General features: G+C 36.3%; 1 protein-coding gene across 5 annotated transcripts in view; it reads left to right on the top strand.

Annotated features, from left to right (window-relative positions):
- Window positions 1-18,769, top strand: part of RBFOX2 (RNA binding fox-1 homolog 2) — a 260,073-nt gene that overhangs the window by 221,118 nt on the left and 20,186 nt on the right. For 3 of the 5 annotated variants that reach the window (XM_082849447.1, XM_082849445.1, XM_082849449.1), the window contains exons 4-7: window positions 302-448; window positions 3,977-4,030; window positions 13,242-13,334; window positions 16,142-16,202. In XM_082849447.1, the coding sequence (XP_082705573.1) occupies window positions 302-448; window positions 3,977-4,030; window positions 13,242-13,334; window positions 16,142-16,202 (355 nt within the window). The remainder of the gene's footprint in view (window positions 1-301; window positions 449-3,976; window positions 4,031-13,241; window positions 13,335-16,141; window positions 16,203-18,769) is intronic. The other 2 variants (XM_082849448.1, XM_082849446.1) reach the window with 1 other exon arrangement.

The following is an 18,769-nucleotide window of genomic DNA, read 5'->3' as shown; positions in this document are numbered from 1 at the left end:
GGCCACCAGGGAAGTTCCTCTCCATGTGATCTTGAGCAAGTCACTTAGTGTTTCTAGTATCTCCCACTTTACTAATGTACTATAAATATGCAAAAGACCTAAATTTTTTGGTAAACTATAGCATTTTGAACACAGATAACATCTTTGGTTTTTTTCTCTTTGAAAGGACAGCTGTAATTTTTGCTTAAAGACACACTGTTTGAGAATGATTGGGGTGGGGGAGGACTTCAATTATTTTATGTAATTCTTGTGAAATAATTGTATTTATTTTTCCCTTAATGTTGTTTATTTCTTTGCTTAGCAGACAGAAGGGGGCGCACAGACAGAAGGCCAGCAGTCACAGACGCAAAGTAGTGAAAATTCAGAGAGTAAATCTACCCCTAAACGCCTGCATGTCTCTAATATTCCTTTCCGCTTCCGGGATCCTGACCTCCGGCAGATGTTTGGGGTAAGTCTCTGAAGTCCTTTTATGGTTTTACAATGAAAATATACTTTAACTCACCAGATGTATTATTAGTCATTACTACTTTAGGATAAAATTACAAGTATGTTGAGAAAGATCCTGAGGTAAATCATTATTTTCATCAGCCTTTAGAAACTTTCCCATCTCCTGGCCTATTCTAGACATTATCCTTGCAAATTCTCACATACATAAGATGACTCCACAACCCAGTTTGCCTGGGACTGAGGGGTTTCTTAGGATGTTCAGAAAACCCAAGCACTGAAATCAGGACAAGACAGTAATCCCTGCCTTTCAAAGGGTTATGAATTAAGTAAAATCATATCTGTGATCTAAAATCAGGTATAGGGGGTTAGTTTGCTGCCTGGCGTGTTCTTCCAGCTGTTTACTTCCTCCCAGAATCGCTGTCATGAAAACGAAGTATAATAGCAAATATTTAAGTTACTCAGAAATGAATGGCTGCTGAGAATCTTAATTCTTTTTTGGGGCTAAGGTGTTGTTGCCTGTTTTAATTTGATCAAACACTTAACTTGAACTGGGAGTAAGAAATAATTGATTTTTGTTTTAATTATTTGGATAGCAGCCTAATGCTTTGTCAGAAAAGCAAATGCCCTTCTTTAAGTCTCGGTTGTGGCCACTTCATGGCGACAAGACCCTGGAGCAGAGTTCTGTCACTTACAGCTGACTTCCTGGATGTGTTTTCTACACCAAAGGCAAGGCCAGGGTTGAGATTTAATGGTATTTTTGAAGCACTGGAAGAGCTTTTCAGCATGAAATGGTAGCCAGCTATTCTCCAGCTCTACAGAAAAGAGAGCAACAGAAAATATAAAGGGCAACGTAAAGAATTTAGGTTACAGCACTTCCCTGGTGGCACAGTGGCTGGGAGTCCGTCTGCCAGTGCAGGGGACACAGGTTCGAGCCCTGGTCCGGAAAGATCCCACATGCTGTGGAGCAACTGAGCCTGTGCACCACAACTGCTGAGCCTGTGCTCTGGAGCCCGCAAGCCACAACTACTGAGCCCACATGCCACAACTGCTGAGCCCACATGCCACAACTGCTGAGCCCACATGCCACAACTACTGAAGCCCGCATGCCTGGAGCCCATGCTCCACAACAAGAGAAGCCACCGCAATGAGAAGCCTGCACACTGCCTCAATGAGTAACCCCCGCTCACCTCAACTAGAGAAAGCCCACACGTAGCAACGAAGACCCAACGCAGCCAAAAATAATAAGTAAATTTAAAAAGAAAAAAGAATTTGGGTTATGTTTAAGAAGAAACTTCCCAGGAGTATGAGTTACTAGGTTCTCTACTGAATTATCAGAGATAATATGGAACCTTAATCTCTGGAGGTCTGTGAAAATGGAATGCATCCTCATCTGTCAGAAGTGTTTTCTCTGTTGAGGCAGAAAAATAGTGTCCACTAAAGATCTGCCTAGGCCAGTTGTCAGTGATTTCTTGAAATGTATAATGCCCTTCTCATAAGACACTAAGTGCAAAAAAAAAAAAAAAATTGCATTGCAGGAGATACCTGGTTGCTGTCTTCTTCCACGTAGTTAGTACCTATCAGTGTTTTAGAAGGACAGTAGCATTGGTAAAGAGCAGAGATTCCATGTTCTATTTTATTTCCATTTTATTACCTCTGCAAACTTGATGAGTACCTTCTTTTAGTCTCATTTTCCTTAACCAGTTCTTACTCTGGAAGGTTATTATAAAGATGAATTAGAAAATGTAAAAGAAAACAAACTCTAAAATACCATACAAATTTCAGTTTTTTTGTTTTTTTTTAAATCATTTGGATCGGTTTTTTTTTTTTTTTTTTTTTTATTTATTTATTTATTTATTTATTTATTTATTTATTTATTTATTTATTTATGGTACGCGGGCCTCTCACTGTTGTGACCTCTCCCATTGCAGAGCACAGGCTCCGGATGCGCAGGCTTAGCGGCCATGGCTCACGGGCCCAGCCACTCCGCGGTATCTGGGATCTTCCCAGACCGGGGCACGAACCCGTGTCCCCTGCATCGGCAGGCGGACTCTAAACCACTGTGCCACCAGGGAAGCCCCAAATTTCAGTTTTTTGGATAGACATAGAATAAAATAAAGTGCCCTCCTTCCTAAAATAAGACATTTTCCTCTTCCCTTGATTTTTCTGATTTTCTATTAAATGGTGAAACTGGAATCAAGTCCAGAAGTCTTATTCTAGAAAACTTGGGCTCTTAATACATGTTTTTTTGATAAAGATAGTAATGATTCAACCCAATAAGAAAACATGATCTCTGTTTTGCTCTTTTCGTTTTTTAGTTTCTTCACATTTCCCAAAGTCTAGTTTGAAATCCAAGTGAAATAGATAATTGGGTCTGTGAGTCTAGTTCTCAAAGGGAAATGTGAGCCAAAACGATATTGGAGATTTACTGTACATTCCTTCAATTCAGCTCATTCAGGTATTGATTAAAACAGGTAGTTTGATCACCTTATATATACCTCTCCTCCAGATAATTACTGTGTTATTTGTATGCCCCTCTAATCAGCTATTTAGCTACCTAGCAATAGAGTTATTTAGGTGGTGTATTTTTAGCTTTGTTTGATTTTCCAAATGTTAAAATATTTAACTAATTTCGAAACGAAGTTATTATTTTAAATATTCTAGATGATGTTTATTGCAGAAATATTGAAGTGGCAAATAAATATCGATAGAATCATCCATAGTGTCCATGAATGTTTGGTATGCTGGAAAATGGCATGTAGCCTATGGAGATAACACATATATATTTATTGATTGGGAAAGTTATTCATAGTATATGAAGTTTAAGAAAAGTAAACACACACACACACACACACGCGCGCGCGCCTCAGGAAAAGCTGGGAAGGCTGTGTACCAAAATGTTAAGGTGTTGGGATTGCAGATGATCTTCATTTTTTGTTTTCCCTTTTCCTTTTTGTTTATCTATATTTTCTTTTTTTTTTTTTCAGTAAATGTGGTTTACTTTTATTTATTAAAAAGAAAAAAAAAGGAAGGCCTTACTTGTTAGTCCAATAGTTAAGACTCGGAGCTTCCACTGCAGGGGGCATGGGTTCGATCCCTGGTCAGGGACCTAAAATCCTGCATGCCGTGGCAGGTGCGGCCCAAAAAAACAAGAAAGGGAAGAAAAACAGCCATCAGTAGTATATCTTTCTACTTACGATTTCAAAAGTTAGAGATGTAGTTAGGAAAACCCCCAGTTCTTGTCCATGTGAAGAAGCATGTAATACAGTGACGCTGTGAATAACTTCTGAAAACCGCTTCCACTATAAAGAGGTGAATAATGCGTGAGTGAGTGAATTAAAAAAGGAAAAATTATCAGCTCAATGATGAGGAAAAATCAACAACTGATATTGGGACCTACCAACAAATAGAAACATGGATGTTAAATAAGTAGTTTAAAGAAAAAAAACCACCTCTTCCTCTTTCAGAAAAAAGTAAAGTATATGGATAAAAAGCTGAACATGAGTAAATGTTTTTATTTTTGTCTCTGCAGCAGTTTGGCAAAATCCTAGATGTAGAAATAATCTTTAATGAACGTGGCTCTAAGGTAAGCTCCATTTCAGTGTTGTGTGCTTGGTTTCTTTTAGTTTTATTTTATTTAAAATAGTAAATAGTCAGAAAACTTAAGCTGTTTTTCAAGCCTGCAAAAAGTATCCCAGTGAGCTAGCTTGATTAGGTTACCTCTAAACATAAGCCACTGCGTGGCCAGATTTCTCCTAAATCTTTCTTAAATTGGGAGAGTGATGGTGTAGAAACAGGAGAGGTTTGAGGGGAGAGTGTGGACGTAGGGAAGAAAGGCTGTAGGAGATGTCAGTCCTTTCTCAGATTTAAATTTGGCCTAAGCTTCTTATTGTAAAGGACGAGAGAGAAGACTGGAAAAAAGTGAAATTTTGTGAGAATTCTAGTCTGAATTCTACCAGAACAGTTCAGCTTCTAAAAATCGAACTTCAAAATGACATACTTAGAACAAATTTAATATTTCAGTTGTTCAGTTGACTTGTTCTCTCTGTTCAGTAAATTCTGATAAAGCTTGAAAACAGGGAGTAGTGACTCAGGTATTCACTGTGGATTTCCTCCTTTAAGTTATACCCAGATAGGCAAGCTTCAGGACTGAGAGTCACTTCAATTACAAATACAGTGAGTTGGGGTTTTTTTGCATGAGGATGAACATAATAATTTACTGTTTTAAATTCCCAATCTGTATGATTTAGAATTTTTATGCACTAAAATAAGCAGCAGTGCTTTTAGGAATGAAGGAATTGTAAAGTCTTACAAATGGTGTTGTGAAAAAATATTTGATGAACTGAATTTCAGAATGTTTTATGTGAGAGTTTTCTTCTTCCTCAACAAATGGAATACACTCCACAGACACAATCAGCTGTGGGCAGGCTTGTAAATATTTACCTTGCTATGTTCAGTTCTACTTGCATTTTTAGGTTAGACCAGTTTTTGAAATTAATTTTCATTTGGTCATCCCTACTGAACTTTGAAAATAGCCCTTAGCTATGATTAAATCTCTTAAGAATGTAATTTGAGAAGAGCTAAATAAAGTAAATAAGTAAGCTAATATTTACCTCTCTTAATTTCCTACTCCAAATTCACCATACTTTGGGAACTAATAACATATCTACAGAGTTATATATACTTCCTGCCCCCATCTGTACTAATAAAAATGTTTGTGCTTTCCTAATGCTTCTGATTATTATTCCCTTCCTTTATAGAATGCATCAACACTAAAAGTGTTTAATTCTGACTATAATAATTATTTGTTTATTATTAAAGAGGTAATTATACTCTAAGCTTTCAGTTTTCAGTTAAAACAAAAAAAGATTAATTATGCCTATACAGAACTTTCTCCAGCACTTAACTTGGTAAGTATTTTTAAAGTGAAATTTATTCAAACTGTAACCAGTAAAACTGTTTATACTTGTAATTTCCTCACAGTGGATTTCTATTCTTTTGTTGTATAGTTTGCTGTTATTTTTTTGTGAACTTTTTAGATACAAGATAGAAAAATGACAATGGTTTAGAGATGAGAAGCACATGAATGTGAAATAAATACATGAAGATTATTGACCACACTGTTTATATGAACCAGTATAGTTTAAATGCTTTTGGTTTTAAGTGTTTGCACTTAAAACATTCTTAGCTAGACTAACAACCGGAAGCCCAATAAAATTCTATCAGGCATTGAGGACTTTGCTCCTTACCAAGAAAATAATTTGATTGAATTCTTGTGAAGCAAAGGAAATTGATCTTTCTAAGGCTTCTTTCATTGACTTCAAGGATTTGCCTACTACCAAAAAATTTTTAATTTACCCGATTCAATTACTGCTCCCCTGTAATTTCCATTTTAAAATGACACAAGCCTTCCTTTTCTCTTTGGGGAATCTAAAAGTATATGCTGCCTCTCTCAGCTTGATGCTGTGTCCTCACTGCCCTTTTTTCTTTGGGCTGCTGAAGGGTAGACAGACTGTGTACTAATTGGAAAATGTTTTTAAAACAAAGCACAGAATTCAGAATTGCCTTGGACCTGCCTTCTAGAACTGATACAAAAACCTGTCTTCATCCTTTGCCCTTCTTAACTGCTACCTAAAGTTCTTAGCTGGAATGGGCTCATTAATAGAGATTTATTTTGGAGTCAAAACCTAGATGCGTCTTCTGGGATCCACCTGAGATAAATTAATGAGTACTTTTCTTTTTGTAAATTAAGTTTAGTTTCTCATTACTTTTGTGTCTGGGGTTGACTATAAAATTACAACATGTCTTGAAAGGAGCCAGAGAAAAGGAGACTTATATGGTCCTATTGGTTAGCTAAGAATTGCTCAGTCTTTTAACAGAGTGCTTTTCTGTACAGAAATTAGCTTTATTGAATTTTTTCTGAAGCAATAATGGAAAAACTGACAAGTTTTTAGAGATAAGTAATACTTACATGTAAAACAGTATTTAACCAAGTGACTGCGAAACAAAAAGCAACTCTTTATTACCATGTCTTATTTTTTATGAGATCGTTGGCCCCGGGTTTGAGAATATACCCCCTTAAAAACATGAGTGAACACTGTCTTGCTGCATGCCCATTCCTTCCCTGCCTGCTAGTAGTCTACCTTTCCACCTTGCCTGGAGAGTAGAATTTCTGTGTTCCAGAAAGTAGTTGTTTCTTTGTTGTTGACTATTTTCCTTTTTTCTTCTTTGACCTTCATATTCTGAATTTGGTTTTTATGAAATGAATTTATTTTGTTTACATGCATATACATACATACATATTTATTTAAATTATTTCATTTGATTTTTGAAAGTGTTCTTTTTACTCCCTACTCCTTTGTAAAAACATAAAGCCAGCTGTATTTAGTTTTCTGTGATTAACTGAAGCAAAGATAGACTATCCTTTTGAAAATGTTTAATTAAGATATGTGATGAAAAATGATACCCCTTCCAAAAAGTTAACTAATGTACTCATATAGAATCTAGAAAATGATTAAACAGATACGCATAGCATTATTGATTCTCCAAATTTCACCAGTCGTGACAAAGTAGTAATACAAACAATAAGAAGTTAGTGTATAGGGAGAGTGGCCATATATCCTGGTTTATCTAGGATAGTCCCAGTTATACTTGTTGTCTTAGCAATTAATAATGTCCCCTTTCTCCCTCAAAGTATCCTAGTTTGAACAATAAATTATATTGTCATTCTCCTTATAGATCCTTTGAGTAACAATTTTTAAAAAGCACCCTTTTAATAACCATTATAAAAGGAAAACATGACGTTTAATGAGAAGTAAGGGGGGAAAGCATACATAGTTCATTAAATGGAATAGTCACAATATTCTCATGTATTTCCTTCCTTTTTTCTTTTTTTCTCACATATTCTCACATAGAATCTTAAACAGAGCACTAAACAGTGGTCACCTAGTTCAACAGCCAATACTCTTGACCTTGTACTGTCTGCTAGATGCTTTTAGTAACTGAGCACTTGTTTTCAAAAGTTTATTTCACTGTTGAAATTCAGACCTTCCACCATCCTGTTCACTATCACCCAGTCCCATAACATTTTGTTTGTGATAATTATCAAGCTTATTTTAAAAAGAAATACAAAGATTCTAACATTTATATTTTCCATAAAGTTTTGTCAACATACTTTGAGTATACTTGTCACTTTTGAAGGGACGCGTTTTATAAATATTGAATGTATAGAAGCTCTTCTTCTTCACACAGTGTCAATTGTTAAGTCCTCTAGAGGACTGCAGAATAGAGCACAGCAACAATTATTGAGATTTCTAGCAGATTTTTAGTTAATGTGTTTGCATTACTTCTCTCAGGTGGATTTCTGGAGTGATGGGAATCTGGGTTTGGGTTAAGCTTATGTTTAGGCTGGAGTTAGGGAAGATAAAACCTCTATTCCCATTCCTCAGACACAAGAAATATGCTGTAATTTCTCTCCTATTTCCCTGGCTTTTGATTTTATGCAAAGGGAAATTATTTCTTTCCAAATATAGTCAAAAGACTGTCTTTGAAATTGCACTGAATAGGCCTTTGTGATTTTCAGTAAAATTTGATGGGTAATGCTGAGGTGAAATGTTTTTCATTATACTTAAAACTGAATTAACAGTGCATGTATTTCCAAAAGTCTTAGTTTATTTTCTTTTGCTACCATTTTATGGGTTTTAGTTTTAGCTTTCTTTTATTTATTTTTTAATTTCTGTGTTCTGGCCATACCCAGGAGAACCTTCTGGTTTTGATTTCTCCCTTAAAAGTTACATGGTAAATTTTCTTTCTCATTCTTCTGAGATGGAAAAATTCAAAGATTATACAAATCTAAAAATATTTTTACAATGCTCATCCTGTTGCTTGTTATTTACTGCAGTCTGAGGCCAGACTAAAAAGGTGACAGTTATTCGGCTCCTGTGTGCCCTTGATGACAAATGGATGTCAAGGCAGATAATAAAATTTTTGTCACACTCTGTAGAAGTTTTAACCATGACCATGTACCTGATAAACACAGCATCCCTCAATTTCCAAAAGACAACTAAGATAGCTGGTAAATTGTGAATGTAGCACTGGTGTATTTAAATTGCTAACATAGAAGAACTTTGGGAGCTGAGAACTTTAGGTAAGAGTGTAAAGGTGTAGACCTTCATTGCCCAGTGCAGCAACCACGTTGACCATTTGAAATGTGGCACATCTCTAAATTGAAATGTGCTTTAAGTGTAAAATAGACACCAATTTCAAAGACTTAGCTCAAAAAGACTATTAAACATCTCACTCATAATGGTTTCATAATGATGCCATGTTGAAATTATAATATGTCATATATACTGGGTTAAATAAAATACATTATTGAAATTAATTTCACTTGTTTTTACTTTTTTAATGTAGCTAATAGAAAATTTGAAATTATATATGTGGCTCATGCTATATTTTTGGATATATTGGATAGTGCTGGTATAGACAAATGTTGCAACATCATTTTTTTAATTTAAAAATGAAAGTTTACTTTTTGTTTATCTTTTATCTTCTTACATACCTGAAATATGTACTGTTAAGGGTCTGACTTTGTAGCTATTCAGACTGTTATTATGTTTCCCTTTTTGATACCTTGTATGATCATTTTGAAGCTCTTCTAAGGAAAATGTGTTAGGTTTAGACATAATTGTATTAAATTTTTTTCAAGGCAAGAGATCCAAATGACCAGAATTAATGTGAATTAGATTTCCAAGAATAAGGGAACATTAAACATAATTTCGTGGAAGACAGTTTTCCTATTAGTAACTTTTTAAGTCTATGAATATCCTTGGCTCAATTTCTGGCACATTTTCAAAAGTGCTAAATTTTATTGAAGAAACAGTACATTAAAATTTTTTTCAAGCCTTATTTGAGTTAATATTCTTAAAACCAAGTTGTAAATGTGACAGATAAGCAAGCAGGAAGTTGAGTTGATGGAAAACCACCTGTTTGAAGTTTCAACTCAAGAGAAAAGTATTTAAGGACAGTACTCCAAAAATACTGGTTATGCTTCTCATCTTCCTAATCACAGACCTTAATTCTGAGAGATATATACTCATTTCCTAGTGCTTCTGAACAAATTATCACAAACTTGGTGGCTTAATACCACACAGATTTATTAGCTTACAGTTCTGGAGGTCAGAAGTCCAAAGTGGGTCTCACTAGGCTAAAATCAAAGTGTTGGAGGGCTGTGTTCCTTCAGGTGGCTCTAAGGGATGCTCCATTGCATGCCTTTTCCAGCTTCGGGAGGCAGCCCACATTCCTTGGCCTATAGCCCCCCTTCCATCTTCAGAGCCAGCAACAGCCAGCCCAGCCTTTCTCAGGCCGCTACACTCTCCAATTCTGACTCTCTTTCCCTCTTTCACTTCTAAGCACCTTTGCGATTACATTGGGCTCATCTGGATAATCCAGGATAATCTCCCTATCGCAAGATCATTAATTTAATCACATCTGCAAAATCCCTTTTGCCATGTAAGGTAACATATTCACAGGTTCTGGGGATTAGGACATGGACAACTTTGGGGGGGCTGTTATTCTGCCTGACACAAGGTCTATTTATCTTCGAAGGAAAGAAAGAAATCCTATTACCTCTGTGTTTCTTATCAGGAGTCCCAAAGTATCAACAAGGCCTTCTGCCTCCTCTTTACGCTAGTAAATATGCCTGCAAAGACTGCTTCATTTTGGGGCTTCCCTGGTGGCGCAGTGGCTGAGAGTCCGCCTGCCGATGCAGGGGACATGGGTTTGTGTCCTGGTCCAGGAGGATCCCACATGCCGCGGAGCAGCTGGGCCCGTGAGCCATGGCCGCTGAGCCTGCGTGTCCGGAGCCTGTGCTCCGCAGCGGGAGAGGCCACGGCAGTGAGAGGCCCACGTACCGCAAAAAAAAAAAAAAAAGATTGCTTCATTTTTATGTCTTTGATATCTTGATTAGCATTTCCTTTAGTTTATAAACACCTTTCCTTATAAAACACTTTTAAAGCATTTAAAAGTGAAATTTTGTTCCAGAATACTGAAGTTATATTGAAAAAATCTTACACAAGCAGACTTTAATGTTAAACTTCGTCATATGCTGACTGTAAGATGCTAGCACTTATGATACCACACAGCCATTGTGTCACAGATGGTCCATCAACACATTACAGAAAGAAGGGTCATAGAACACATTTAGCAATTAGATTTGAAAGAGAAAATTAGAAGAATTGTAGGACTAATATAGTTTAGTAAATAGAATACTGAATTTCGGTTTCAAAGCTTAATTTCTAATTTTCTCACCATTAGCTGTAGGAAAAAGCTACATGGAAGGAAGAAGACCCTGTTGGTGCTCTGGGCCTTGTTGATGCTTGAATACTTAACCTCAGATTGGCTCAATGTCTTTACTTTCAAAAGGAAACGAACAGGTTTATCCTTTCTACCCCATGGGTGCATTTAAGAGACACACAAGTATGTGTGTATGTATGTGGGTGTGTGTAGTCATAATGCTAAAGTTAAAAACTTGTATATTAGCCTCTACATAATCTGCTGTCCAACCACTAGTTTATAATTTATTAATTTAACCCAGGGCATAAAATGTATAAGGCTGTGACAGTCCGTTGAAATACAGCTTATAGAACTTACAAAATGTGATATAAAAACTCATCACTATCTGTAACCTTTATTTTATTTATTTATTTATTTATTTATTTATTTATTTATTTATTTATTTAGTGGTACGCGGGCCTCTCACTGTTGTGGCCTCTCCCATTGCGGAGCTTAGCGGCCATGGCTCACGGGCCTAGCCGCTCCGCGGCATGTGGGATCTTCCCGGACCGGGGCACGAACCCATGTCCCCTGCATCGGCAGGCGGACTCTCAACCACTGTACCACCAGGGAAACCCTGTAACCTTTTTTAAAAGGTTTAACTTTCCTATTGGAGGATTCTCCAGGATCGGATAGCTGGCTTCCTGTCTTCATCAGATGCTAGTGTAGATGACAAATGGAATAATTAATTAGTAACTTGCCCTTGTACACCTTGAGTTGTCAAAGTGGCTATAACATGTTGATATCAAAATTTGTTTCTGAAAATGTGTTCGCATTGATATTTTCAACACATGTACATTTTTAAAGAACATTTTGAATTAAAATTACCCATAGTATTCCGTCCTAAGCTACATATATTTTAAAAAATTTCTGTCAGCTTAGCATTTCACTTTCTAGATATCCACATTGAAGGTAGAGATAATCCATTGGAATCCTCCGTGGATTGCCACCCAGCCATGTAGTCATTTAAATGCTGAGAAATCAGATCCTTCAGAATGATGGAGTTGCTTTTATAAAATCTTATTGAGCAATGCACATTATTTACCATCTCAGTTAAAAATATGTTTTGTATACATAGGAGTACTCATGGTATTAATAAGCAGCAAAGCAGAACTTCAGTGAAAGTAAAGGTTCAGGTTATCCTACAATGGCATATTCAAAGAATGCTAGAGGGACAGTGAAGCTGTTGAGACATGAGGACTGTCTCAGAAAATTCTAAGAAGTTACCACTCTACAGATATAAATAGCTTGAGAAAATTTTATAGTTGCAGAGTGGAAAGATAAGGACAGAGCACCTAGAATGAAACTGATATAATGCTTTGTCAAATAGTCCTATAGTATATAGTAAATCCTGCTGGTGTTGAAATTGATAGAATGATAATGACCCAGGCAGTCTTTTCAGATTTAATGTGAACCAAGGAGTAGAGTGGGTTAACTCCCGGTCTCCTGCTTTTTCTATTTAATAAATTAAAACTCCATGGTTGGTTGGTTTGTTTTTCAGCGTCTACAATGGACAAATAAATTAATCCTAACTCAGAGTAGCAACTGTATTGCTGTTTTATGGTATTTGTTTCCTATTAAATAGTATGCAACTGATGTCACTAACATAGATCTCATTCCTGTTGCCTTTTTGATTATTCCTTTTTCTCTCTGCATATAGAAAAAACTAATACATTTAGTAGCAGATGTAGGCTTCAACAAAATTTAGGCAAATTTGGGTAAGCAATTTTCTGAAATTCAGCTGAACATATTTTTACTCTTGAGTGTCAGTCTGGTTGTTTAAAATTTGCATTGAAGAAAAGTCATAATTGACCACTGCTTAGTGGTATTTTCGTTTGCTTAGACAAACATGAGTGCTCTCCTCTTCCACACCCAGTACCCACAGAATCAAGCATGAACACTATATCTTAAATTATACCGTTCCCAGAGAAGTTGATGGTGCTATAAGCAACAGGCAAAGTGGGGCTAAAACGATTAGACCATGTCAAAAACTCATTATACAAGGTTTGCACCTAAATATCAAGTTCCATGTAGAAGTTACTGGGGAATAATAGATTTAATTATTTTTAGTATTATATAAAAGGATATGTATGTTAGCAGCATGAAATAAGAAAGGTAGGATTTTTTAAAATGTTCAGATTTTCAGTTGAATAGTGCGACCCGAGTAACTCTATACCTTAATTTTGGTCTGGCCTCACATGCTTTATGTTTTATTTTATTATTGTTTTTATTGTTGTTAATTACATTATTATTATTATCACTACTACTACAGTTCTTTATTCTTTTATTGGATTTAATTTCCCTTTACAAAATATGCATGGACCAAAAATGTGACTTTGGGAGAGTATTGCTGAGTTGTTGCTGATGTCAGTTTCATACTGTGATATTTTTTTTCTATTTACCAAGAGATCAGTATTTCAATATAACGATGTGCATGTTTTTCCCCCTTCTCCCGCTGCATGCAGGGATTCGGGTTCGTAACTTTCGAGAATAGTGCTGATGCAGACAGGGCCAGGGAGAAATTACACGGCACCGTGGTAGAGGGCCGTAAAATCGAGGTGCATGTCTTCAATAATTCAATTTCTGGTTTATATTTTTATTTCTCTTTTTATGTATTGCCTCACTTATTTCACATTTGGAACCCTGTCTTGTTTGTGTTTTTGTGTCTCTGTGTCCTTTACCTTCTTGCACTAAAACGCGTAAAAGTAACACTTCTATCCTTCTCCCCCCTCCCATTTTTTGGTTGTTTTGGGGTTTTAATTTTGATTTACCTGTGTGCGAATGTATGTGTATTTGTTTTTCATTTACTTTTTTCCTCCAAAATGTTCATCCTTCTACTCTCTTGATTTTTTTCCTTTGCTTCAGTTTGCGAGACTCTGAATTCCTCTAATCAGGCCAAAATAAAAGTAACTTTTAAAATGTCTACAAACTACCCAATTTAGAAATGTGTCCTATGATGAATCAAGGGGCCAGCCAGTATCCTCTCTCTCTCGGGAGGCCAGTTCGCCTCCACATGCGTGTGACAAGTAAGGAACAGAAGATCACAGAGGTTGGGGGCGGGGAGGAAAGAATCCAAAACTAATGTGGTTTTCAAATATATTTACTATCTAGAATTTCAACAGTTACTGGAGGGTTGGGTGGCTGCCTGTGGAATGTGCTAGTACTGTGAGTGAGTCGGCCACCTGGTGCTCACCAGCCCTTTTCATAACGCAGTGAAGGTTAACTGGCTCCTTTCCCCTTTCCCAGTTTTTAAAAGTATGAAATATAAAAGCCACCATCTTGAGTAAGATGTCTGCATATTTTGCTTTTTTTTTTCCCCCTCCCTTTCCAATGGTTTAGCATTTAGGGCCCTTCACTTGACTCACTCTTTCCATGGTAACTATACACAATGCTGGCGATGGTGCCCGTTGGCGGTAAGTGAAACAAAAGCACTAGAGAAGAAGCTTTTTTAAAATGTAATTACAAACAAATAAGAAAGAAAAAGTCCATCTGCCATCTCACATTAACACTACAAAATGTGATTTGACTTGCTCCTCTTCCTTTTCCTTTCCCCCTTTTATTTTCAATGCTATTGAGTAATGCCGCCTGGACTTTGGATGTACACATTGTTTTGTAGCAGTCTGAGCTGTTTGAGTACTGACGTCATGGTGATTTTTTCCCCTTGCACATCTTACTCAGAGTTACTGAACTCCAGTTTGGCTGGTTTTATTAATGCACTTCCTGCCCCCACTTCCTTTCCTCCTTTTCCTCTTTCCCAGACCTCTGTTTGTAGCTATGACTGTCCTTTCTTTGCTCTTGACAGCTCTCTCTCCTGCCCGTGACAGCCTTCCTGACTTTCTCTCTTCTCTTCCCTGCTTTTTTGTTCTCCTTACCCAAGCTGTCTTCCTACCCTTTGCCCTAGTCCTTCCCCACCCCTTCTCTGTTCTGTGCAGCTATTGGTCTCTTTTGCTGACTGGTGGTTTCTGATTGGTTCTGGCCATTTTTCCTTTAAGTGCTTGGGTGCTTTCTGCTCTAGCAGCTAGTGGAAGCTCTTGCCCCATTCTAATCCTTGTCTGTGAGAGCCTCGCTCTTCACTTTCTCCTGTCTTTCCAAAATTGATTGTTTTTTTCTTTCCTTTATTTGTGTGTGTGTGTGTTTTTAACTGCATGCTCTCAGTCTCATCATTGTTGTATCCCATTCTTTCTTTTAAATGTGAAATGTTGATATGATTTGGTGGGTCAAACTAGAGTAAATGGAGTTTCCAGCTCTTTTCCTCACATAGGAAGATCATCACTATACAAATCCTGAAAGACATATTATTAAAACATTTTTGGTTCCAATTCTACCTAAAATTGATGTGGTTTTTTTTTTTTTTTTTTTTTGGTAACAATTTTGTCACTATTCAAATTTACCATAATATAAATTCCCAGAGCGAAATAAGACATATTATATTTTGTATGTTTTACAATTCTTTTAAAAACTGGCCTGTTTTTATATACCTGACAACATAGTATATAACCAGGTTCTATGGTAAGGCTTTACCCTCCCTGCAACAGCTTTGAGGCTGGTTCTGACACTGGGCTGCAGTATCCTGGCTTCTAAGCTCCATTCATCTTTTCTTCATCAGCACCATCTTTGTAGCGTCTACTTATCTTACCACTGAGAATGCTTTAATTATGCCGTTCTGTAATGAGGGTAGAGAGTACCATAAAACAAAAGAAACATAAGCTTTATTTTTTGAATTCTTTTAAGTGCCTGATTTAAAGGCCTCTTGAAAACTTTCCTCTTAAATGAATAGGCCACATAATCTAGAAAATTCAAAATGGTCCTGAAGTCCGTCAGCATGGGAATCTCAGTTCCTATATTTGTTTACTGACCTCAAACAGTAAAATCTCATACAAGCATATAAAAAAAGCTGAACATCAGAACAGGTAAACTCAGATTTTTTTTCCTATCTTCCTATAAATTTATTTCCTGACCAACGTAGCAAGCCTCTGTTTTGTTAATGAACTTCAAAGTTCACGTGCACACAGAGCTGTTTCCAATTACTTTTTTCCATATTTTCTCAATGCAGAGACTTCTCTGTTTAAAAGATCTCCAAAGAACTTGCAGATGTACTTTTTCTTTGGAGGCCTGGCTGGTAAAGTTGTCCTAGTTTTCCATTTGGAGACCAAGAAACTGCATTTTACTCTTGTTAGCCTCATTTAATGAACACTTTAATTAAAATACTATTATTAATATTTTATATTGTTATATTAATTATTTAAATCAATTGTCTCTGAAATTTACATTTTAAACTGAATACTTTGTTATTGAATGAGCACCTCCATATTCCCTAATGTGGTTTACTTCCTCCCTGCCCCTTCTTTCTACTTTGTATCTGTAGGTGAATAATGCTACAGCACGTGTAATGACCAATAAGAAGATGGTCACACCATATGCAAATGGTAAGAGGTTACAAGTCATCTTCGGAAAGATGTCATTTATTCTCACAAACATCAAAGACTTTTTCTTGATTTCAGTCTTCAGTTTGTTTTGTGTACGTTGAAGTATTTTCTTTACCTAGGAGAGTTAATTTTTATAAATTACTTTTTTTTAAGTTTTTTTAGTTATTAAGGTGTTATAGTCTCAGTAAAGTTCATTTTATACAGTGCGAACACATCATTTGAGGTTACCTATTAACCCAAGTTAGGCCCCCCGTGGGCACCCTCTTTTTGTAGCTGCTGTAGTTCTTTGTAATATGTTAGGCTTGTCCAGGATACCCCTGGATCTTACTTATCTGAACATAATAATTGGAATAATTCTTGACCCCTTGTTCTCCTTTTAAAGGAATGGTCTAGAGGCAGCAGCCACGGGGTGTGTGTGTTGGGCAGGGGTACGCGCGCATATTTTCTATTCCGTGGCTACCTGTTATACAGTGAGTTTTATAAATGTTTCTCATGAAGAAGGAATTTTTCTGTGAATATTTTGTCTAACAAAAACAGAACTTTTGCTTCAGTTGTCAAATTTAATCTAGACTCATACTCCCTAAGTGAGGTAGGATATAATTTTAATCTGTTGTACAACAGTGGTTTTGCAAGCTGTGTTCTACAGGACCATCTTGGGGGGAAAAAGAAAACTGAATGGACTGGGTCTTGAGGCCTACAGCTCTACTTTGGTGGACCTCATTCTCTGTTGTATATTTTAGAGTTGTGCATAAGATTTTATCTAGAATAAAAAGGGGAGTTTCTCCCCTTTTATTGCTTTATAAAAGTTTGAACCTACTGCTAGAGTATGACGGTATGTGCTGGTAGTATCTTAAATCAAGTAGAAGTGTATTAGTGTTGAGTATATCCCAGGAGGTCTTCAATAAATATGTGTAGCCCAGCTTTTCAAATAGATTATAGAAATCAGCATAATTTGCATTTATCAGCATAATTTGCATTTTCCTTACTCACTTTACTAGTGGTATATCTTGGGATACCACCACCTTCCACTTTACCTTTTGTTTTCTTCTTTTCACTGCTATCACAGAAACAGAAGTTTCTGCAATTTTGATAAAAATCCAATTTAAACTAAATCAGAAGGAGAGTATGTCAGATTTCCTTTCGATCCAGTGAGAATGGTGGAGCAGAACGAGCTGCTGACTAGAATTGAGAAGACAGAAATTCTCCTTCTAGATTTGACTCTTCATTTTCCTCTGTGACAGTGGGCCAATTTCCTAACCTATCTGATTCTGTTGTCACCTCTTTCAAGTAGCAGTCACAGAATTTTAGCACCACAAGGCTCTTCTTTAGAAGTCATTAAAATCCAACCCTCCTAGCTTATTATTTAGGAAATGAAGCCCAGGGAAGTGTAGTCCTTACTCATTGTCCCAGAGGTGGTACCTATCTTACCGCTCTCTTTGGGTTTTGTGAAAGTCAAATGACATAAACACATATAATACAATGTAAAAATACATTTGTAAAGTGTACAAAACTAAACGTATTCAAGATATTGTTGACAGTGTACCTTTATATACCATTATTATGATGTGCATCCATTGTATGCATTTAAAGGGAGTGCTTAAGTAATAGTGCCATTGATAGGAAAGGAAAAGTTCATTTTTTAATATTATTCTAAATCACTATTCAAGCCTACTGGAGCCAGACTTTAGAAACATGCAGCTCCCGTGTTAGAGATTCTGAAAAGAGTGTGCTAGGTGCCTTCTGGTGAATTCTCAGCATTTTAGTTCATGTTGGCTTTGAGTCACTTGATTTGTCTAGTTGAAGAACATTTGTGCTTTTGCAACTCCAGTAGGATTTGAATCCAGATTTTGAAATTTTTATGCAGCATAATGAACAGGCATGTCTATAAGCACATAAAATAATGAATGGGGGATTGGATTGATTCCGAATGAATGGATTTTCTCTTGAATAATGTCTTTGCTTATAGCCATTGAAATCTGTTAATTGGCCTTTTCTTCTTTCCATTCACATATTTATAGAGTAGCAGTGGCACAATGTTACAATGTTATAAAAGAATTAAACCAAAGAGCCAATCTTTTAGAAAAATAAAATGGCATATTTATGTATAAAATTCAACAAATATTTATTGATTAAAGTTTTCACATGGAATTCTACTCTAACTATCAGTGGGTAATAGTGCATTTTTCTTTTTTTTTACTACTTGCCATATTCCTATAAATCTAAAAAAGGGAATGTAGAAATGAAATTGATATCAAACCTAATGTTGTTTGGAAATACTTAAAATTTATAAATGTTTAAGTTAATGTTCAGCAGCGGTCTTGTATCCATTAGCTTAAAGGTCTGATTAACATAAATATGCTTATTGCAAATTAAAATCTCAGAAGACATGCACCAAAGTTGGGAATGTACCTTGAATTTTATCATTGCATGTCTCTCCTTGGTGCCTTGGTTAACTCCAGTGAAATCCCAGTGGGAAATCCCAATGAAGGAAGATTTCCATTTACCCAGAATACCATTAGCATGGTATAAATGAACATGGAATTCAGAGGTCCAGGTCAAATTTGAAT

Source organism: Leucopleurus acutus (genome assembly GCF_964270905.1).
Source record: "Leucopleurus acutus genome assembly, chromosome: 11".
In the NCBI taxonomy this organism is placed as follows: domain Eukaryota; kingdom Metazoa; phylum Chordata; class Mammalia; order Artiodactyla; family Delphinidae; genus Leucopleurus; species Leucopleurus acutus.
This window is presented reverse-complemented; position numbering and strand designations above follow the sequence as displayed.